This window comes from Anser cygnoides, chromosome 8 (genome assembly GCF_040182565.1).
Source record: "Anser cygnoides isolate HZ-2024a breed goose chromosome 8, Taihu_goose_T2T_genome, whole genome shotgun sequence".
In the NCBI taxonomy this organism is placed as follows: domain Eukaryota; kingdom Metazoa; phylum Chordata; class Aves; order Anseriformes; family Anatidae; genus Anser; species Anser cygnoides.
Window position 1 is genome coordinate 29,722,345 of NC_089880.1, and position 22,288 is coordinate 29,744,632.

The 22,288-nt window shown below is 42.6% G+C and overlaps 1 protein-coding gene across 11 annotated transcripts in view; it reads left to right on the top strand.

The window, feature by feature from the left end:
* FGGY (FGGY carbohydrate kinase domain containing) overlaps window positions 1-22,288 on the top strand; it is a 280,468-nt gene that overhangs the window by 74,877 nt on the left and 183,303 nt on the right. For 10 of the 11 annotated variants that reach the window (XR_010833329.1, XR_010833328.1, XR_010833325.1 and 7 more), the window contains exon 5: window positions 10,955-11,115. The exons of the other annotated variant lie outside the window; for it this stretch is intronic. Coding sequence is in view for 5 of the 10 variants with exons in the window: in XM_067001664.1 (XP_066857765.1) it covers window positions 10,981-11,115 (135 nt within the window). In the remaining 5 variants the exon portion in view is untranslated. The remainder of the gene's footprint in view (window positions 1-10,954; window positions 11,116-22,288) is intronic. 11 annotated transcript variants of the gene reach the window in all.

Consider the following 22,288-nt stretch of genomic DNA (forward strand, 5'->3'; position numbering starts at 1 on the left):
CAAACAAAACAACAAATGAGGAAACTTAGGTTGTTTTCCTCGTGGCTCTGCAGTGTATCTTGGGTCTTGGTCAGCACCTTTAATATGACGAGGTTTCCCCCTGTTGTTTTTTTTTTGCTTTTTTTTTTTTTTCCAGTAGTTCTTTATTTGAATAGATGAGCATCAGAGTGTAATAGCCCTCCCTTCTAGTCCTGGAGAAGATGGAAGAATTTATCCTGTGACACATTGTGGGTTTTATTTCCATATAGAGACAAGGAAGCAACTAACTCCAACACTCCAATTAAATTTCAAGTCTGACATCAATAAATGTGTAAAAGTCCCTAACACTGAATGCACAAAAACTCTGTAGACTTTCTAAATTATTTCAGGCTAGTTTACTGAAATTAAATTACATAACAGTCACACAGACCAGCACATTCTTATGTAAAACTGTACAAAACAAGTGCTGTGATTTTAACTGGGCTGAAAAAATAAAACATTAAGTGTAATTTTTGTCCAGGGACATGTGGTAGCTTTTGAAAACAAAAAGGAAATAAATGATCCAAGTCACACAGAACATATGTCTGCCAAATTATGATAAAACATATACCATATCTGGACATTTTAAGTGTGGTTAGTAATTCTTGCTGCTGTTGTGGCTGGAGGCTTTTGCAGTGCAGAAAGGCACGTTACAGTGCAGAATGATTGTTATTCCTACTGCATCGGGAATAATATAATCTTCTTGCAATAATGTGGTGGGTTCTGAGCCCTTCAGCTGGGGGAGTGCTGGAAACTTGCAGGAAGACGTTGTTCAGTCCTGCTGACTGTGGTATGGATCACTCATTATCCCGAGCAGGATATGCAGGAGACAAACTCAGCCTTTGGTGTACAAAACCCTAAACTTGGAGACTGCAAGGTCCAAAGGAATGGTCAGCGTGTGATCGGCTGAATGCAAGCAGTCTGGTACCAGGATCTCTGGCGCTATGCCCTGGAGTTGCTTTGTTAAAAAAGCCGTATGAGAAGTGGTGTGTTTCTGTTCTCCCTATCGTGTGCAGGCTGCGTTTTGGGAAGAGAGGCTGTGGTGGAGGCTCCTGCCATGCCAAGAACACTCTCCTGCTACGTAGAGGATCGAAAGGCACTCGCCTGCATCGTAATGTCACAGTTCATGCCACGTTTAACCCAAAAGGCACGCTCAGAAGTATTACCACGGTCCCTCCAGTAGCTAAGGATCTGTTTGTTCCCCAGATTCATCATCGCATCCATGCCCATCATCCTATCAGCTGCCTGAACTTGACTTCTACAGCTGTCACTGCAGCCTGAACCCCGGCTCCTGGAGGCTGCTCTTGGAGCACAAATGCCCGGGTCCTGCAGCTCTGCCGCTGCATCCTTGCAGTGCTGAGGGCAGTGCAGCCGTGGTGCATTTCTGCCTTTGGGTGCAAAGTATTCAGGGCATGGGCCAAGAGTGTAAAGTCTTAATTAGTTTTTTCTTGTAGAGCATGATCTCATATTGTAGGTACATGTGTTCAGCTGTCAGCTTGATTCTTGCAACAAAAAGAAAAGCAAACCAGTAATAAATAGAGAAGTTGCGTAAGCCAATCTTCAAATAATGGCATTGGGTGGAACATGTGAAATAGGAGCTGTGGCTTCAAAGCACATTGCTGCTTCCCATTCCTCCTTTGAGTGTGGTATAAATTACAACTGTTTAAAATAATGCAGCAACCAAGGAAAATATTGAAAGCCTAAAGATGCCTCTGTATTCCTCCTACTAATCCTGTTTTGGGTTTGTAGACTGAGAAAAGGAGAACCGAGCCCCAAGACTTGTTCTCGTCCTGTGCAGACCAAGTGGTTTAGTTCTGGTGTACTGAGCAAAAAGCTTCGTGAGTTCACGTTCATATTTACTGGTGTGACAGTCACTGATGTTGCGCAGGGCTTTGAGGTCCCAAGTCACAAAGAACTGAGTAATCAAGCACTGACTTTTTAATATTCTCTTGAATGAGAGTGGGAAGGTGTTCCTCAATACTTGAAGAAATCTCGCCTTAAAAACTAAGGCATGGCATTCCAGAAATATGGCAATACAGCTTGTAAAAAACTTCCATCGTTTCAGTTTTTTAAAGGTCTTAGTTTAGATTTAGATGGTAATGATTCATTTTTGTAGCATTTCATTGTATCACATGATATTTTTTTTTGGTGAAGGCAGGTTAATGTGACCAGTAGATGCGTATTTATCTATCAGTACATTAGTATTTAAATAGATGAGTAGTTTAAATGATTAATACTGTTCCAGATTTCTTTAAACATCATCATTTAACTTTAAGCCACAAATATCTTATTTTAAAAAAAAAAAAAAAAGAAAACCAAAACATTTCTTCAGATGTTTGGTTTTAATACCGTGGTGGTATGCTATACCTGAAATGGGAATGCATTTAAAGTGGCAGAATGTCCTCATCCTTTATGGTAATATAAATGCTCCCAAACACGTATTGTAAAATCTAAATTTCAAAGCACTGAATTCCACAGGATTCTGTAGTTCTTTCCAGACTACATCCAGAAACAAAAGGAAATACTGAGTTTTAGTCTTTCTTAGAGAAACCATTGACACAACTTCTGACTTCTTACGTACATGGCAGTATCACAAAATTCTGCAAAGAATATGAGAAGAATGGGTTCTTTGGGAGAGAGGTATCTGACATATTGATTGCCAGAGCAATTCTCCTAGCCCACAGCTCACTCTTTGCCATACTCATTCCTGGGGACCTCTCTGACATGGAAACTGAATTGCCTCAATGAATTATTCTCATGCCCCACAGCTCACTCCAGGCCCTTCTCTTTCTACAGGGCGTCACGTGCCGTTAAGTACAAGCTTCATGCCACAGTGCAGGAAGGGACAAAACCACAAAACACTGTGTCTTTATGAGAGAAAAGCAGTTTCAGACCTGAAACACTTTGGTACCTACATTTTAGGGTATTTCAGCTTACTAGTCAAGTTTAAAACTCTCATCCCTAATGTATCTTTTTATAGAAGTATCCTACATTTAATGATACTGCAATACAAATCCTTAGGACTTCTTGCACAGGTTAAAGTTATAACCTCCTTTTGGTTGTGAATTAACTTGCATTATCAGGTAGGGCAAATGATGCTCTTGATGGAAATGTTACCAACAAATTTGTTTACTTGAATCTAGACATAAACATGACCTTTGAACTTTCTGAGGAAGAAGCTCCTTTTTAACACATATTTTTCACCAGAAAACCAAAAGCTTGGGAATGATTTTATCCACGATTATTTGCGCAATCATCTTCATCTTTTTTTAATGAAATGGTAATCTTTTATGGGGGAGGGATGAATTATTTTCTGGGCAGTCCTGTTCTGCCCAGAAAACCATCTAACATGGATAAAATCAAGGTTTTACAACTACTTAAATGGATCAGTACAAGAGGGAGTCATTTACACTCCCCTGGAAGCGGGGAGTGGTGCGTATGCACTATCATCAGAGATTCTTGATTGAACCTCAAGAAGAATGCTGTTATGCTTTTTGCATTAATTATGCTTAAAAACATCCCTCTAGTGATACCAATGCCAATTTCTAATTGATACACTTAAATCAATTCCTTCATGGACAGACATTTGTTCATTAGGAGCTCATTTTTACGCATGGCCAATCTCAAAGAAAGCAAGCTAATATTGTTCCGTCAGCAGCCAGGTACATTAGGGAAGCGATTGCTATACGTCTCCTTCTGATGTGTTTTGATGGTGTTCATTTCTTCTGGCATGCTTTTAGCTCCCGGTGATTCAGATGTGTCAGCTACTATAGCTGTAAGGAAACACTGATGATGGATTTATAACATCCAACTTAGTGACCTGAAAAATGGCAAACTATTTGCTTTTGAAGCAAAATTGGTTTTAGCCATAAAAAAAAAAAAAAAAAAAAGAACATGCTTCCTAAATCCCCCTATCTGTATTTCAATGAAACATTTTATCTTGCTTATAATTCATGACTCTTGCCAGATGAAGATTTCTCAATGAGACGGAGTTGGGGTAGCTACTGAATTTAGGGGAGGGAATCAGCTTAATCTCTTTAAAAGTGTCAATTAATCTGTATTGTGTAATGGTTCTGAAATGTCTCCCTGTGTATATTAAGGAGGAGTTTCTCCAGGCGGAGAGATGCTAGAGCTCTGTCAGGGCGATGGTTGTCCTGGGAGGGATGCTCTTCAGGTTGCCTTCTGGGAACAAATGAAGCTTACTGGTGGTGGTAGTGGTGGTATACCGGTTTTAGAGCAGCTCCCATCTGAACTCAGGTCTTGCCATGCTAGGTATTGAAGAGGTATGAAGGAGATCACAGCCTCAGTGACAGATGTTAGCACTCCAGACAGAGCTAGGTTAGAAGAATGAAATGATTAGCAAAAAATCGCAATATTTGCAGACGGAGCTTTCTTCCAGCAGCAAGATCGGATATCAGGGCTTCAGTTCTGGTCTCCTCATTCAAGCCTGTTGTATTTCTGAGCAAGCTGTTCCAGCTTAAAAAAACACCATAGGTTATTAAATAATGAATTGGATGTATCTAGTATTTATTTTCCATGTAAGTTCTTCCAGTGGAGGAAGAGCTCCCCGGGACAGTGTCAGCTCTGGGCCACTCATGCTAGATTTGTTGAAAGCTTTGCTGAGTCTCTTGAGAGAAAAAAAAGTAATCTGCCCAGCAACAGTCCCACTGGATGAAGCCAAGAGATCTCGGTTCACTTTTTGGCCTGACTACAGATTCTCCCATGTCTTTGGATAAGCAGTTTAACCCCTTTCTTTCCCAGTTTACCATCTGCAGAATGGCAGTGACAGGGTTTCCCTCACTGATGAGTCACAGCCTTGTACTCAGGACTCAGGTATTATCCTAAACTGTAAGACAGTAAGACAGATTTGTGATGCATTCTGGACTGTTTTGTCTCAAACAAATAGGGTCTCCCCAGTGCAAGTTAAATGTGATGTCTCTAATACAGTCCTGTTTTGACGGCTAGCTGGATTAGGAAGGACAAGTAAGAGGGACTGTTTTTTAAATGATGTCTGTGCTGCAAGTCAGATGAAGCGTTTTGAAGTTGAATAAGGTGATGTTGATGTTGGACAGAAGGAGTCAGATTATTTGGCTTTGAAGTACATAAGAAAGTGGCTTCTTCTCCTCCCTTCCTTGTCAACTACTGTAATTCTCCCACAGGGAGAATGTAGCTAGTACAGGCTACCCCTGGAGCACCTCGAAGTGCATCTCTAATAGGGCCACGGGGATTTTCTAGTCTATAATTCATAACCAGAAACACTTCCCTTATGGACAGGTTCCTTGACACACCCTAGGCTGAGGGCAGACAGCTGTGGTTTTCCTCCAGCTTCAGGAGACTACGTTAACCTTCTTCTGCAAGTCACTAATGGAAGTATTTAGTTCTTGTCATCGCTGCTGCTGCAGTGGTGAATGGAGAAGTTACTGACCACCTAGCAGGTAGAGATCACGCAGAAGGACAGCAAGATGCCCGTATGCACTGCTCTCCTTGAATCTTAACTTGAATATTTAATCTTCAAATGCATTCTGTCTTTGGCCTCCGGATTGAAGGTGCTAGTTTTGTGTATGGTTTTATGGTACAGACCTCTCTGGATACACTGCAGAAGCAAAGGCCAGCCTGGCCATGGTCAGACAGTCAATGGCTTTTGGTCACTGCTGCACCAGCCTGGGTATTGACCAGTTGCTTGTGCAGCAGGAGGATGAATAAAGGAGCTATTTCCTTCCAGCGAGGGGATTTAAAGGGGTGATAAAATGTACTGCGAAGGAATTTGGATGCTCCTACAAGGAAAGTAGAGCTGCATCTTCATCAAGGTGCTCAGCTTTATAAGTTAGTGCCTTTCCTTACCCATGGAAGGGGACAGGAGCTGGCAAAGAGAGAGATGGGAGGTGCAGTGCCCAGCACATTGCCCTAAGGACACAGCAGAGCCCAGGAAAGGCTGCTGCAGCTCTGGGGGAGCAGAAGGCAGCCAAATCCACTTGTGTCTCCTTCTCCCACACCCTCCCCATGGGCCAAGCTCTTCCAGCCTCCCTGGAGGGGGCTGCAGACATTTCTCTGGTGTGCGAGGACCTGTGCTGGGAGCTTTACCTGTTCTTGTTTACAGCTCCCCAGCTCAGACCTGATGTCTGCACTCTCCTTTCAGCTAATCGGCAGACAGAGGCCTCAGGGTTTTGGTTGAGTGCCATCAGACTCCTGCTCACTCCGGCTGTGGTGTTCTTCCCCAGACAATGACTTCAGTAGCCTCCAGGCATCCCAGAACCTCCTAACAAACATCTCTCCTAACTGCCTTATTAACTGATTACTGTAGTAAGATAATAATTAACACGCTTACTTGAGTCTTAGCTCAGCCAAAGATATTCTCAAGTGGACTAAAAATGCATAAAATGAATAAATGATTTATGTTTACTATTTTTAATGGAGCTACTTATTAGCAACGCTCTAATACAGAGCGCCATAAAACACTCCGGATTTCGTTACGGATTTAGAATGTGGTAATGAAATGCTGCAAGGAATGAAACGGGGAAATACTCCCTGAGCCAAATTCTGCTCTCAGTTGTATTTAAAGATCTTGATGAGATGAATCCTAGAGAGGATTTTGGCCAGAAAAGCATTGAAATGCAAAGAAATCTCTGTCATCTGCTCATTCCAGCTCATCCATTCAGAGCCTGTACCAGCCAAGACAAGGGCACCTACCCTTTAAGTACACACACAAAAAAAAGAAAAAGGTGCAGGATGTGTATATCTGCAGCAGATCAGAAGGGCTGTGTTTACACACGCACTGTGCATTGCTGACTGTACGAGGCATGAGGCAGCAGGGAACTCGGCCTCGGCAGAGGATGCGAGAGGGAAGATGTGCCGAGTTTTCCGGGGCACTCCTTTACAAACAGAGCAATGCCACAAAACCAGGGTCCGGTGTTCTTTGGGGGATTTATTTCTTCCCTCATTTAAAGTGCAAAGCACTTCTCTGTGAAATTCACTTTTCCAATTAACATGTCAGGAACAGTCTTGGAAAGGAAACTCTACCTTTCCTCTGCCTTGGGTGATGTAGTGGCTCAGAGCTCCAAACTCCAAAGCTTTGACCAAAGTCTAGCCATAACGGGAATGCCATTGTCTGTGCTAAATTCCCAAGACCATATTTTGGGTACTGTTCATCTGTTAGCAGAGGAATGGCCACAATGGTCTCAGCAGACTTCTTCCATCTCGGACTGACTTCCTGATTCTTTGTATAGGTTTCTCCCCACGTTAAAACAAATCAGTGCTGACCACATACTGTTGGATATGAGGGGAAGGCAGGCTGGGGCGGTGTGCTGGAGGCAACAAGTGAAAAAAGCCTCTGGGATGATGAAAAAAATCTTACACTGGCACTTGAAATAAATTCTTTTTCACTTTTCCCATGGCAGATGAAGTAGTTGTGCTGGCTTCAGGAGGCAGCCACACAGTGCCAGCAACTCTGACCTCAATGGGAGGTGGAAAGAGTGGTGGTTTGTGCAGCAGATCTTTACTAATTTGTGTTGTTTCTTACAGTGATTTGAACACTAATTAGACGGGCAAGGTGGCCCTAGAGAGAGCCCAGGAATCAGGGGACATGAACGCTGTTGACTTGCACCATTGCTGGGTGACAAGAAATGCCACCCTTCCTCTGTGTCCTCTGTACAAAAGTGAAGGCACTGACCTTTGTAAGGTCCAGGTGCGTTAAAAGGATCCTTGACATATAGGAAAGGAGCATGTGAACTCTTCACAGTGAGTAGGTTGGCTTGACTTTAGCTCCTCAGACAGAAATATTTTTTGCTGTCCTGCTCCTGAAGCCAAGAGATGGGTGTCTATCACAAGCTGCTGTGGCCTGTCACTGTTGTGTGACACACAACACACACAATTCCCAAATGTTTGACAGACAGTCTAAATTACATTGGTTTCTTCCAACTCTGAGAGAAGTCCTAAGCCCTGCCTCCCACTTATCAAGATCTTCCACTGATGTCTCTTCAAGGAAGATATTCATGCAGGCACATATCCAGCCTGTGATTTTATCCTGAGATATGTAGTATTTAGGGTATTTCTTTTGGCATGCAGTTTATCTAGTGAATGCTAACAGAGATATTTTCCAAATACCATTAAATACACACAAATATTTTCTTGCCATATTAGCTTATATCTGTTGTGAGAATTAATAAAGTTCTTCAGCTGAAATTCCCCAAGAGAATTTGAAACGCCTTGCTTGCAGCACTGTTGAAGGCGTCTGATTTTTCTTCTAGATGGACAGGTTTTCAACACCGTCTGAAAAATCAGGTCACTCTAAGTTGTTAGAGGTGTCAGATCATTAGTCTCTAGAGATGCTGGAGAATTTTCCAAACTACCATTTTTTCACTAACATGTAAATGAAAGATCCTGTGGATAATATCAGCATTTCTTAGACAGTCCTATCAGTCAGTCACATACATACTAAAGGCTACAAAAGTGCACTTGTCATGAAGAAATACAGTATTTTAAAGATAACTACCGTTCCGACCTCTCTGATGTGTCTTAAAATGAAGTATTGCTCTATTTTTTTTAATTTCCAGAAATAAAAAAGAGTTTGCTTCAGGGCAGAGACAGTCTAAAAGCTTGTGCTAATAAATCTATGCAAGTTTAGTAGTGCTTAATACATATTCTGCTTCAAGTGCTTTTTAAATGCATTACCACCTTTAAGTAAATACAGTGGAAGACTGCCAAATGCCTGGATGCTGTTCTCTGTAAATTTATGCATTTATATCATTAATGCAATGAAATGTTTAAACTTTCATTGAATTTTGCTAACTGATTTGCAGTTTGAATGGTAGTAATTTTATGCATTTATCAATTACCATTTAAGTAGCTGCTATAATATTTCTGTTTAGGCAGGCAAAGCACACTTCCCAAAATACTTTTCATCTAATTAGATTTGGTATGAAGTACTCTAGTAATCCCAAAACAGAGAACACATCCAAAGTATGAGGAGTTCAGAGCTGCTTGTTCCTGATACGAAACAATATTGAGCCTAGCAAAAATATGTTTGGCGGGGAGAGGAGGAGGCTCAGATTCTTAGCCTACTGGGCAAATCCTTTTCTGCTGCACACTTTGTGATGCAAGAGGGTCTCAATACTGCCTTTTCAATCAGTTTTATCAATATATCATGAGTTACAGTTATGCTGAAAAATATGGCTTTTTTGCGTGGCGCACTGTAACAAATGAAGAAGATAATCTTTGCCCCTAGGAGCTGATACCCTAAGTCTTCGTGGCCACTTTATGCAGCTGCATATGGCTGTAGGGGGTTCAGGGTAGTGGTGAATTAAGGCTAGCGTGTTTTGTGTCGTTATACCACAAGTTGGCTCCTGGGGGCCATACTGTGGCCGCTGGCTGCCTCCCCACCCGGCTCTTGGCCTTGTCCTCACTGCTGCCGCTGCCTGAAGTACCAGGCATGGCCATAACCACGGAGCAGCGCCTGGAGGAGGGAAGGAGGGGATTTGTGCAGGGCCTCCATGCCCGTGCCCATGGCTGCTGCTGGTGTGAGGAGCAGCAGGCCCAGGAGGCCCGGCCTGGAGCCGGATGACACGGGCGGACAGGGCCGTGTCCCACCGCCACCTCAGGAGGCCGCAGATGGCTCCTGTGTGCACCCACCTCCTCTGATGGCACCCGTGTGCTTGCCCTTGGCTTTTCATAGCAGAGGAATCAGACAAAGCTGCAGTGGTGTTGAAATGAGAATCCTTTGGTAATGGGTTTCACCAACTCTTTCATTTTTGTAGTAAGTTATGCAAATTTTGTTTTGAACTGTTTTTCCCCCGGTTAGGCAGATCGGTAGGTTTCATGAGGGCTATGTATATTTGGCTGAGAGATTTACCTACAAAATGGCAGCAGGGATGAGGATCAGTAGGCTGAGCACTGTCAGCTCCAATAGATGTCAATAAACAGCAGCAGGCTGCGTTGACAACTTGTTTAAAAGCCAGCCCTACCTGTTTAGGAGCCAACCTCAAGGTAGACATTAGAGCAAAGTAATTTAAAAAGAGCTGTGCATTGTCTTTTTAACTTTATGCTAATTTTATGAAAGGTTTTTTTATGGTAAAAGATTAAAATACGTGTTGTGAAGAGTCTCTAATTTATAAGTGAGCTGATCCACCTTACTGTATGATAATTCTTCTTGAATTTTGACTATAAGAAAAGAAGATGTAATGATCCTGTATGTTTTTCTGCCTGTTTTGCTCAAGTTTTAAATTCAGAAACAAGTGAAGAATGGATCAAGTGCCTTATTTGAAGATACAGAAAAACATTTTTCAGCTCCCACTTGGGTTTAGTTTTCAAGTGACTAATAAGAAGGTGATGATCGCTTCATTAATATGCTCTGAACGGAGTGCACAATATAATTATATATTTCAGTTGTAATTAGGACATCTAATTGGTTTGTTTTAACTAAATTAACAGACATCAGGGGAAAAAAAGATTTATGGCAGATTTTGAAATGTTTTCCACACAGCCAGCTGGGTTCAGCTAAACAGAAATATCTGTCTTATTTCTGGATAATGTTATGAAGATCAAAAACCTTGTTACTGAGAAACTGTTATGAAATAATCTTGCATTTTTCAGCTCTGTCCTTTATATGACAAAAAATTGCCAGCTGAATTTCATAGATTTCTTATGACATGGGTATGGATGCCTTTGGGGAGAGAGAAAGTGACGGCCAGAAATGACTTGGAGATGTTTCTATGTGTTGCCATAAGAAATAGAGTTAAATGCAGAATTCCTTTCATCAGATTGGTTAATTGGTAACTCTGCCATCCATTTAGGCAAATACAAACATTATTTAGAAACCATCTTCTTCCTCATTTTTGGTCACTGACTTCCCTCTGATTTTTTCCCTAGTTTTGTAACCTGGCTCCATACTTCTTCCTGATTTGGAGTTATTCTAACAAGATGGCTTTTCACTTCTGGTTTTTAGCATGGAAGCAGAAATACTGATACAGCATGAGAGAAGCTCTACATGCAGTGTTGCTGCTAGAGACTCAGTGCAAGTATTACAAGACATCCTCCATCATTTTTTCATCCAGCCTTTTGTCTTGGAGGAGAGGGAGAACATCTAAAGGAGAGCTTACAAAGTCTGTAAGTTGAATTCCATCTACACTATTTACATCCAGTCAGGTGCTTTAGCTACCTGGGCTGCATGATCTGTAAGACCCACAAGGACTGCCAAACCCACCACTGACCCAAGGGCTGACAAGGCTGGCTGCTGTGTCCCAGAAATGTATTTAGATCATTGAGTTTCTGTGTGAAACAGTTTGGCTTGTCAGTTCTGTTTGCATTGATCATGCACTATTTTGCATTTTACCTCACTGACTTCAGTACAACCATGTTGCAAAAATAAAAAAAGAGACTCAGAATCTGCCCCATGCAACTGGTCCAGAGAAAATGCTGCAAATAAGCGTGCAGACAAGACATGCCTTGGAGGCAGTGGTGGTTTGCTGCTCATGCATATCTGTAGTAGCTGACTGTAAGGAGTAGTTTAGAAACCTCTGGTGTGAGAATGAAGTGGAGCTGCTGAAAGTGCTGTGGTTCCTAAATTTATTCTGCTCTTACATTTACAAGAATACGTGGAAGTGAGCATATAGCTAAGTGCACGAGGAACACACAGAAAGGAAACCTAAAGGAAAAGCAGTAGCTGGGCAGCCTTCTGGTAAAACCTGTTCTAGTTTTTAGGAACAGCTCATAATCCACTGTTTACAAACAGCAGTAACATAAACGTACAGCAGAAATGACTCATATTGAGACACAACCAGAAAAATGAAAGCAAAATCCCCAAATTGCCACCGAGTTCTGACACAGGGCACTAAAAATAGGCAAATTCAGAATGAAAGTTACAGCACAGCAAACAGCTCCCCTCTGCTAATGAGTTGAGCAGAGACTCTGGGGCAGAGCTGCACTAAGTGTGTGGGGGGCAGATTTTTCTCTGAAATGTTTTCCTCTGAAAATATGGTTTCATTTGAACTAAAAATTTCCTCAGGAACTTGTCAGAAGCAATTTAATTTCATTCAGATATCTTTAGGCAAAGAGATCTTTTGATAATGTCAATCATTTCATGTCAATATTTTCAGAACGTACGCTGCATATTTTTGTCTGAAATGATCGTTCATATTTACATATTTCTTGGTTCCTTCAAGAAGTGTTAAGAATTAAGTTTGGAAATCAGGATGTGATGGATTCACTTGATCCAACGGAAATAATTCAGTTGACACATAATGCCTTTCTATTTTTAGTGTCTTTATGTAGGAAATAACGTCTTGCAACCCTGATAGTACTAACTGTATGTACTAACTCTAATTCTAGTACTAATTCTATGGAAAAATATTAGCTTTACGAGCAATGTGCGTTACTGGGATATCTTGAAATGCACGGTTTGTTCTAGAGAACATTTTGCGTTATGCGTATTTGCACTGAGAGGGTCGGCTGGATCATTAGGGTTCTGTATAGGAATGTAAACAAGTTTTGAAGTAACAGCTTCTTATGAAACAGAAATCTGACTTTTTTTCCTAGCTGTAGGAGAGAGCAGACAGCATGTTCTGAACTCCACAGTCAAACCGTATGAAAGTCGTGGGGGACAAGCAGAGAAAACTTGTCCATGTGCTGTTCATTTGCACATGGGCTGTGAGGCTTTGGTTTCCTTTGCTGTGAACTAACAGCTCAACATTTAAAACTTGGCAAACTTCGGGAGGGAGCAAGGGTGTGCCCCTGCCTGGGCAGGGCCAGCAGCTGCATCGGGGCCGGGATGCAGCAGCGAGATGCTGCGTGGATGTGGTTACGCCTACAGTGAGACCCAGAGAGCTATTCACCCATGAAACATGGATCCTGGCTCTGGTACCAGCTTCCTATGTTCAAATCTTGTTTTTCAGATATTCTGAATCCTCCTAATTTTAATGTGATGATAAGATGTATATGACTTCAGCATCTTTGAATATATGGCCTTTTATACTTAGTGCCATATTTCTGCTTCCAACAGTAAAATGAAGAGACTGAAACTGTTGTTCCTTCTTGCCCTCTCCCATCCCATCAGGTTAGACCATTGGCCGTCTCTTGCTAGCTGTTATGAGTCCAATCCCCATTTAGGTCTGTAAGGGCAGTTATGTTATTTTTATTACTAATATATCTTATGCTTCTGCAGAAAAAAATACAGCAAAATAGGGAAGGAATTACATATTCAGATCAGCAGCACATCAGGCTCGTTCATAACAAGGAAGGAGTCGGTCCATTTTACTATTCTTTCTACCACTTAGTAGTCAAAATTCGTAGTTTATAAAATACTGAAAGTATTTTATATCTCTAATGTAGCACCATTGTAAATATTTATTTATTTATTTTCTGAAAGGAAATACGTGCAGTTAGCCCCTTGTTTCTTTGCACTCTAGGAAATCCAAACTTTGCATTTTGGTGCCACATTGCAACAGGAAGTAAAAAAGTCTAGAAATGGAAAGTGAGAGCACATCAGCCCATTTTGCCTTCCGTTTGGGGCAGGGGAGTAGAAATGCAAACTTCCAAAGCACAAATACTAGTCAGATCTTCACTTGGCACTTTTAATGAGTACAGATTCCGCAGCCAAAGAGTAAAATTAAAGAACAGTCCCGTGTGCCCTTTTAAATGTTTGAAGTTATAGTCTTTGCTGGTTTTATTGTAGGAAACCAAGAATCTGTTTATTATCTGTTTATTGTAAAGCAAAAACACTTTGAAATGACATGTCTTTAAACTGTAAGAGAGTAAGTCTCCTATTAAATAGGAGACTCTGAATGCACTATTGAACTCTTCCTGCATTCTGCTAGCAGAATACAGGAGTTCTGGAATCTGGAGAGAAGTTGATGTAAGAGTAACAGTAGTAGTAGTAAATTACTGTAGGCTTTGAGCAATAAATGTGTGTGTGAAGAGTGTCAGAGAAACCTGTGAAGCTGACTGAAGTGAGTTTGCTGTACTCAAGAAGCTGCAAGTATCGTTAACTTCAGTGGTAGCCCACCACTTTGCATCTAACTGGTGGACAGGTCTCTATACTTCCCTGGGATTCAGGAATTTGTCCAAAATATGGAAGGAACAATGCAGATGGCAGAGTCAAATACATGGACAGAGTACCAGGAAGCCAGTCTTCACGCCAGTGGCTCAGAATCCACCCAGCACACAACTGACATCAGTTAGGACACTTTGTGTGCCTTTTCCCATCTTGTGAATGTTGAGGTGGGGTGGAACGTGCTTTGCATTTTGTTTGCAACTTCTGCCTGGTCACAGCTCTTTGTAGGCTGAGAAGTGTGTGCTGAGATGTGGGCTTGTTGTAGCACATTGTTTGCCTTCAGAGTAGTCTAAGAAAGAGAGGGCTGTAAAGAGAATATCCTACAGCTACTCTGCAGGAGAATACAACCCGGGTATGGCTTAACACCTGTGAAGATGAGGTTCTTGTGGTGTTGACTGTGCTTTTGAAATGTAAGGGAGTGTCTGAAGGAAAAGAAGCAACCTGGATGCTGCGTTGGATGTAGCTTGTCTTTGCAATGACTGATTTTCCTTTATTTAATCAAAGTTTTTTTGTTGGTGGTGGTGGTGTTTGTTTTTGTTTGTTTGTTTGTTTGCTTGTTTGTGTGTTTTGTTTTAGTTTTGTTTTTAATCCTAAAGATGAGATCATTTTACCTCTATCAGCTGGCACAAGAGCAGCATGCTTCTTAGAATATTCTACGATGGACCCAAACGTTAGACTCCACTACTGTGGAAAGCAAGCTGCGAGTTGAGTTTTGCAGGCTGTTAATGGCCAATACGACCACGCAGAGAGACACTGAGGCTGAGCGTATTGCCAAGAAATTCTGGGGATTAGAAATGAGTCCAACAGGTATTATACTAATTACTGGCTCTCACAATGTTACCTTTTGCTTCTGTCCGTCCTGCAGGAACATTTTATTTGCTTCAAGCCCTTAGGTCTGGTGTTTCAGAATGGAAAGGTGCTTATCCACAAGTAAAACTAGCTGAGAAAACTCACTTTTTGAGGTCTTTGGATAAAGGCGTTTTTCATTTTTCAAAGGAACTCATTAGTGATATTTTCAGAAAGCTTCCAATAGCACCTGGCACAAGGGTTACTGGAAAACACTTAACATCTTGTTAGCTCTGCTCATTTCCAGGGAAATGTTGAGTCTCCCTGTTATTGTAATAAAATTTGGTAAAATAAAAATATCTGCTTTCAAGCCCTTCCTGAAAGCATTAAGTGCTGCTTGGTAAGTTAATCATATCAAACAATCATATCAAATACTTCAAACTGAGGAAAAAACTATCTGTCTGGAGAATAGTGAGATACCACAGAAAGGCACAAATATTTGCATTGGAAAGAATATTTTTAATAACCCATATTCTTCCAAGAAATGTCACTTTTCAGTGCCTGCTGGTTTTTGTTGTTTAAATCAATGTAGTAGTCAGTGTGGATTAAGCTTCCTATCTAAAGTGTTAAGTGTAATTAAGCAAAGAAATGCATAGTCAAAGACCCCGATTTATGTTGAGAGATAAATGGGATCTGTATCGGAGGAAAAATGCACTTTATGTAAGGCTGGCTCATGAAGTATTTTGCATTAACACTCTCCTGGTTACTCTGCTCTGTATATTCCCAATCTCATTTAACTCGATTTACTTGCCTCTTGTGGGCAGCTATAGCACCTTTTGCACCAGCTTTAAGGGCTATAAATCCTGTATTCATATAGTCAGCTACTACTTTCCCTGGGGGCTTGAGGGAAAACTTAGATCTTAGAGCACGCGAAAAGGGGTGCTTTGACCTGCGCTGAAGAGTTAATCTGATGAAAACTTAAGCACGGCCTCGGCTGAGCTCAGTGCTCAGTTGTGGTATTGAGCCAGGGAAGGACCAAGCCAACGAGCATATTCTGGCATCAGCTCCTGGAGGTTACAAGAACCTTATGTATCATTTTATGTATTTTCTTTTCATGTGTATATAATCAATTCCAGTGGCGAGGCTTGTGTTTTGGTTCATACAGCCAAGCCAGGCAATTGACTTGGCTCCCTTTTCAAACCTCTTGGCTTGCTAAATGTCAGAGCCGAAGTAGGGCTTCTCTTTGTACTCCAATCTCATACAATTGGCCTCAGCTATGTGTGTTCCCTGAGAGCACATGCACAGCCGTGAATACAAATCAAACTCCTTAGGAGCCAAACACGGAGGTCAGAGAAGCAAATATTTTTGTCTCCCCAAACTACCTTTTTTGCATCCTGGCACAGCTTTGTGAGGCCCAAGCTTGACAAGACTTCTAAGTCCCACATGCCAAGAATTGAAAGTGAAGTAAAGTAATAATGCTAACAGTGTAAATGCATTGACAGTCTCTGTTAAAGTTCCCCAGTGACTTACTGGAATCTTGCAGTTCTGCACCTAAGGGAAACTATAAATCCTCTGGAATACGGAGGCAGTGGGGAGATTCTTGTGATGGCTTCTTCAGAGCATTGATTGTCTTAGATCTCCTTAAACAAGTGGTGGAGAATACAGACTGCTGCAAGCACCAGTGATCAGTTTGCCATGAGATATTTAAATTTCCACTAAAACCTAGGGAACAGAAGAATGTTTAGGGAACAAAAGAATGTTTAGGGAACAAATATTAACTGCATTATCCTTAAATGAGTCCCACAGGCTTTGATTGAAGAGACTGACATGTAATTTTGCAACAGTTTTATTGGAGCATGGTCAGAGATGCTATTCCAGTTGCAGCCGAATTGAGTCAAGAAACTATCACTCTCAACATGAGCTAGCCGGAAAAAAAAAAAAAGCCCAAACAATAAACCTACTTAAAATTGTTCAAGCTAAGCCGGATCATTCTGACAGAGCCAGATTTGGGAGTGTCTGCACATGCAGTTACTTGGCTCATTGAAAAGGGTGGTAACCCCTAATGGGGGGCAGTGGATAAACAGCTGTGGGCAGGCTGGAGGTGGTAACCTCTTAACCTGGCTCAGCTGCGTCTGGAACAGCATGTGGGGCTTTGCCCATAGTTACACAATACTGGGATTTCTTAATAGACCAGTTCTTAGATCGAAGAGCAAGCTGCTGTCCAAGTTTGCAATGAGATGTGCTGCATCCCAAAATGTATGCATAAATATACATTCCCCAAACGTGTGTGCTAAGTGAACATTGAGTACTTAACAGCACCAGCACATAATACTGGCTCCAATTCCTCCCATAGCCATCGTGGTTGGAGCACAGTATGTTCCAAACAGCACATTTTGCTGCATGAGTCTCAGCTGTAGATCTCGAGCAGAGAGAGGCTTCTATTAAATGCATCTGTACTTGTGTGTCTTTGGTCTGTATCAGATTCTCCTTAGGTTACTTAAACTGCTTCCAGACCAAGCTCTCTTATGTCCCCACTGCTCTGTGATATTCTTAACCCTCTCCTCACCCGTGATCCATCAATCAGGACAAGCTGCCTGCCTGAGCTGGTAAAGCACTGAGCACTGTTTTGCCTTGCAGGAAGAGATATTAATTGGTTAAGCATGAAGCACACAAGCCGAAAAGAAGGCACTGCTCCACGAGCCTCTCCAAACACGAGGAGGGACGGAGGGCTGGGCCTTGCTGAAAGGTCACGGTGAGCTCACGCCAGCAGGAGGATAGCATTTTGGGCAGGGCTCTTGCTGGGTGGAGGGAGCTGCCTGAAGCATTCCAGGGCTGAACTGGCGAGAGGCTGTGCAGAGGGAAGAACCCAACCACACCAAAAAAAAAAAAAAAAAAAAAAAAGAAGAAGAAGAAGGGGAGTGGGAGGAGAGAACTGGATATGCGGGCTCCAAGCTTTGGGTTGGTTCAGATTTGATGCGAGGACATGGAAAGATGTGGCTTACCACTGTTATTACCTTTTTTACATTTTTCCCTGGAACATATAAAAAGCTGTGAAAGGGGAATGATAAGACCCACCGTATGCTTTATCATGAGGATTTTCCTCAGACTTTTTGTCCCACATGATCTCAATCTCCACTCCACCACAGGACCACAATGCCTGTGATTACGTGGACCACGGAGACCCTGTAGTGATTAGTCCTAGGCCAGCACCTGAGAGTCCCCGTACCAGTACCTTGCTGCCTGGCCCTGGGCTCACCGTGTGTCCCCTGCTCTGCTGGCTTCTGCTGTGACTGCCAGTAGGTGGGAGAAGATTGGGCAAGGGGGTGGTGGGGTGGAGAACATCCCTAGCTGTCCTTCCGACCTCTCCCTTCGTCTGCTGAGCTTCTTCCAATGTCCTGTGAGGAAAGAGGCCCCATGACACTGGGGTGTCACCCTGAGGTACAGCCACTGGTAGCATGTCCTGAGCTTAGTGGGTCTCTAAAATCTGTAAGATTTGGAGTTTGTGTAGTCTTAAAAATATACAGCTCCTCCATGGTGGAGTCCTTCTCTGTTACCTTCATCCTGTACTCCTGTTTAGGAAAGGACGGTATGTCCATGAAACAAATATTTGTGTCTCTCCAAATTCCTTTAACAGTATGAACCTCCACGGCACCAATTCCCCTTTCAATGTGGATGTCCAGCACAGCTGGGACAGGTCTCAGGACATGGGTGATAAGCTGACTTTGAATTGTATACTTAGTTAAGGTTTACAGGGAGAAATTCATGGATTTAGGTTAACAGGGTTCAGTCAGGTGTTGCTGAAACAGGTGAACAAGTATGAAGGGTAAAAAAGAGTTGTTACTCTCCCGACCTGTGAGTCCTGCGTGGCTTACCCCAGCTCCCAGTGGGCAGCCCACAGCAGCCTGCAGCTTTCCTATCCCCAGGTGTGGGTGCCCGACCTGGCTCTAACTATCTGGTATTTTTTTTTAAATGACAGTTTCAATGATGCTTAGAGAGACTTGCATCCTTCAAACCTGCTGTTCTACCAGGCTTCCCGGGCACTGGTGCTCCTGGGGAGGGCCACACGTGCCAGAGCCTGCCGGGCTGGGAGAGTGAACGGCCCGGGCCTTGCACAGGAGCTGCAAAACCTGTTGGTCCTATTGGGAAAGGAGGATTCCCTGATGTATTTGTACATGCACAGTGGGGGAAGAAGAGTGTGAAGCAGCTCTTGACAAAGCAAGAGAGGAAGTTAACAACCAAGTGGGAGAGGGAACGGGTGGGTTTGAAGGCCCAGAGAGAGAACGGATGGGTTTGAAGGCCCAGAGAGGGAGTGGGGCTTTCTGTACGTTGTTTTGGAAGGCTGGCTGCATATTTAGACCTGTACAGAGACAAGAAACACCATTGTACAAAGCTTGTATGATTTTCTAACTTGAAAGGCAGAGGTCCAGCCTTGATACAGAATTACTTGATTAGAACAGACTTTATCCCTTCCAAAAATGAAGAAAAATACCATCTTTAGTTGTAGAGAGAAAACCTTATAGGATCAGCTAGTCACCAGAGTGGCTTAAGAAAGGCACAGAGACAAATCCTTTGGGGTGGTGGGGAAAGCAAACTATCGAGATAAAGCAAAAACAGTTTATTTTCTCTGCAGGGTGTCAGATTTATGTAGTTCTTGGCACAAGTTTTCTGAGTGACCTTAGCTTAGTGATATAAATTTTAATTGTGACTTTAAATGATGCTGGGACCAGACGGGTGAAGACTAAAGAAACAGCTAGCTCTGCCCACCTCCTCGGCCAGAGCTTTGCTTGCAGAGTGTCGAGAAGCTCTCTGTGAGCAGCCCTGACCGTGGTGGTGTGTTGTGAGGCGCGGATGTGGCCTACCTGGAGCCGGAGGCACGGGTACCTCAGCCTGGCTGCGCTGCAGGGCCTGAAGGCCGTGTTTGCAGCCATCCCGGGGCACGAGCAGGGTTGTTCTGACATCCAGCGACACCATTTCACAGACACAGGAGAACCCCTCCTCGTGCTAGTTAGCTGCTTTCCTGTGAGTAGTTGCTTCCGATGAAAACGAAAGGCTAGAGGTTTGGGGAGAGGTTGTTGAGCATCTGCTGGGGCGATGGTCGATTAATCCACCGGCCGGCTCGCTCTCTGCTAGCGTTTGTGAGGCGTGGGGGTTTCCTATCCCGTGTAATGGCTTCAAGAAATGGGCAATTTTATGTCATACCTAAAATTTAATGGTGGTTGCAGCTAATTTCACACAGCAAATTAGACAAAATACTTGAGCTGCTTCCACCTCCTGAACTCGACATCAAATGAAAATAGCTTTTTGGAGGGTAACTTGAGTGTTACTTGAGAGGGTTAAACGCGTCTCACCGGTGCACTCAGTTTGACAGGCTGATGCACTTTGTCTAGATGATAGATATGAAAAACTAATATCTCAGTTTTCAGAGGGGGTTCTGAAACCTAAAATCGAAACCAGATGTGCAACAAAAAAGAGCAGTGTATATTACAAAGTGTTGTGAAATAGCCCAAGGGAGGCAAGTAAGCAAAAACAGCCCTGCTTCTTAGCAACACCGCAACAAAACAAGTAACAGCCTGGCTGGCATCTGACGGGGCAGGTTTCGGTCTTCGCAGTGGAAAAGACGGCTAGAAAAAAAGTTGGAGTAACTTTGGGACTTTTTGGTGACCCGGAAACACCTTTTGATTTGACAGAATGGTTACCTGACTTCTCCCCTCCCCTGCACCTCCTCCCTGCAAGCGTGTAGCCGCCGAGAAATACCTGCTGCAGCCCAATGGGATGTGTCACGTGCATCTTCTTGTTCCTTTGCTTTCCCCCTCACTGAAGTCAATCGCACCCATGACGAGGGGGTGTCAAGGGAATGTTAACACCAAATCAAAAGAACTTTGAAGATTTCGCACAATTTGAAATGGCTAGGTGAAGGTTTCTCAGATATGAAGGACTATCTGAATGTGACTCGTGTGTAGAAATGGAAAGAAGTAAGTAAAAAGTTAGGCTTAAAGACATAATTAATTAGTTCCAAAAGAGTATTTAAATCAGTTTCTGGAAATAGCACTCCTTTTTCATTTGATTTCATTTAGGTTCTTAATTAAACTCGTGCCTTTTGTCAACCCCACAAATGAAAAAATCAGTTTGGGTCCCGAGGTGTTATCAGATTCATTTAAGATTCAGTCCTGGAAGCAGGAGAAGCACTTGTTAAATGAGAGCCGCGGTGCACACTGGAAAGCTCGGCTGCCACAGCTTTGTCCATCAGGAGCAGGCGAAGGTCGTGCCTGTTGGCGGCACAGCTCCACGGGCAGAAGCCGTGATGGGAACGGGCTTCTACCAGCGAAGCAGTGAGTTTGGTGAAAGAGCTCATTCAGCCTGGGGAACTCTGTTTGCTGGAACAAGCCGCATGTCCGTCGTAGCTGTTTGCCAAGACAGATCTACTGATATTTCTGTCTGAACAAATTCTTTCTGAGAAAATCCTTTCTAGAGTAGGCAAGCCATGGGGTATTCCTGTAACCAGCCTGACTCCAGGACCAACAGCTTGAAGCAAAACCGCAGCATGTCCTGAGATTTGTAATCAAATTGCGAGAGGCAGCAATTGTGAGGGGGAAGGAGGGTGGGTGGATTTGACTTGGCTTTGTTGTTTGTAGAGAGGTCGAGGCTGCCAGGCAGCTAGCTTTTCCTCTTTCAATTTCTCTCTCTCTCTGTCTCTCTGAATACATTTCTTTTGGAAAATGCTGTTTTGGCAGAATTAGAATTTTGGGGGAAGTTCATTTTGATGAAGTTTTCAACGGAAATGTTGATATTACTTGAGAATGAAATAGCGACTTTCATTTTGACTCCTTGTTTTAGAGTTAAGCTCTTTCTAGCCTCTAAAAATTACTATGATATTAAAGATTAATTATAGATATGAATGGTTTGACATTATAAGATAGAAATTCTTAATGAACTAATTTTAATGCTTTCAGCTAAAAATAACTCAGAATTTCCATTCTGTGAAACATTTGATATTTTGCTTTTCTGTCTGATTAGCAGAAAAGCAAATATCAGTGTCAGAATCTTCCATGGGATATATACATGTGTTTTTTTTTTATTTTGGCTACCTTTAGTAAGGCCTTTAAGTCACTGCCAAGCAGGCTGGATTTGAACTGGTAACTTCAAAAGAGGCATGGCTTTATTATTCTTGGGTGCAAAACTGGAAGGGAACAAAGTTGTGTTACTGACTTCCTTCTCATGCACTGAACTCGTGGTTTCTCTTGAGGCTTCTAGCAGTTCTGCAGGACATGAGGTCTCCTCAGCATCTAAATCTTGTTTAAAGGATACAAACAAAAATGGTGGAAGTAAGAGGAAGTGATCTGAATATATGATATCTGAAATAGGGGTCACTATTTACCAGTTTAGTATTTTTGCTATTTTATTTGAACTCAAAAGTAAGTATACCAGTACAATTTGCAAGTGCAGTCC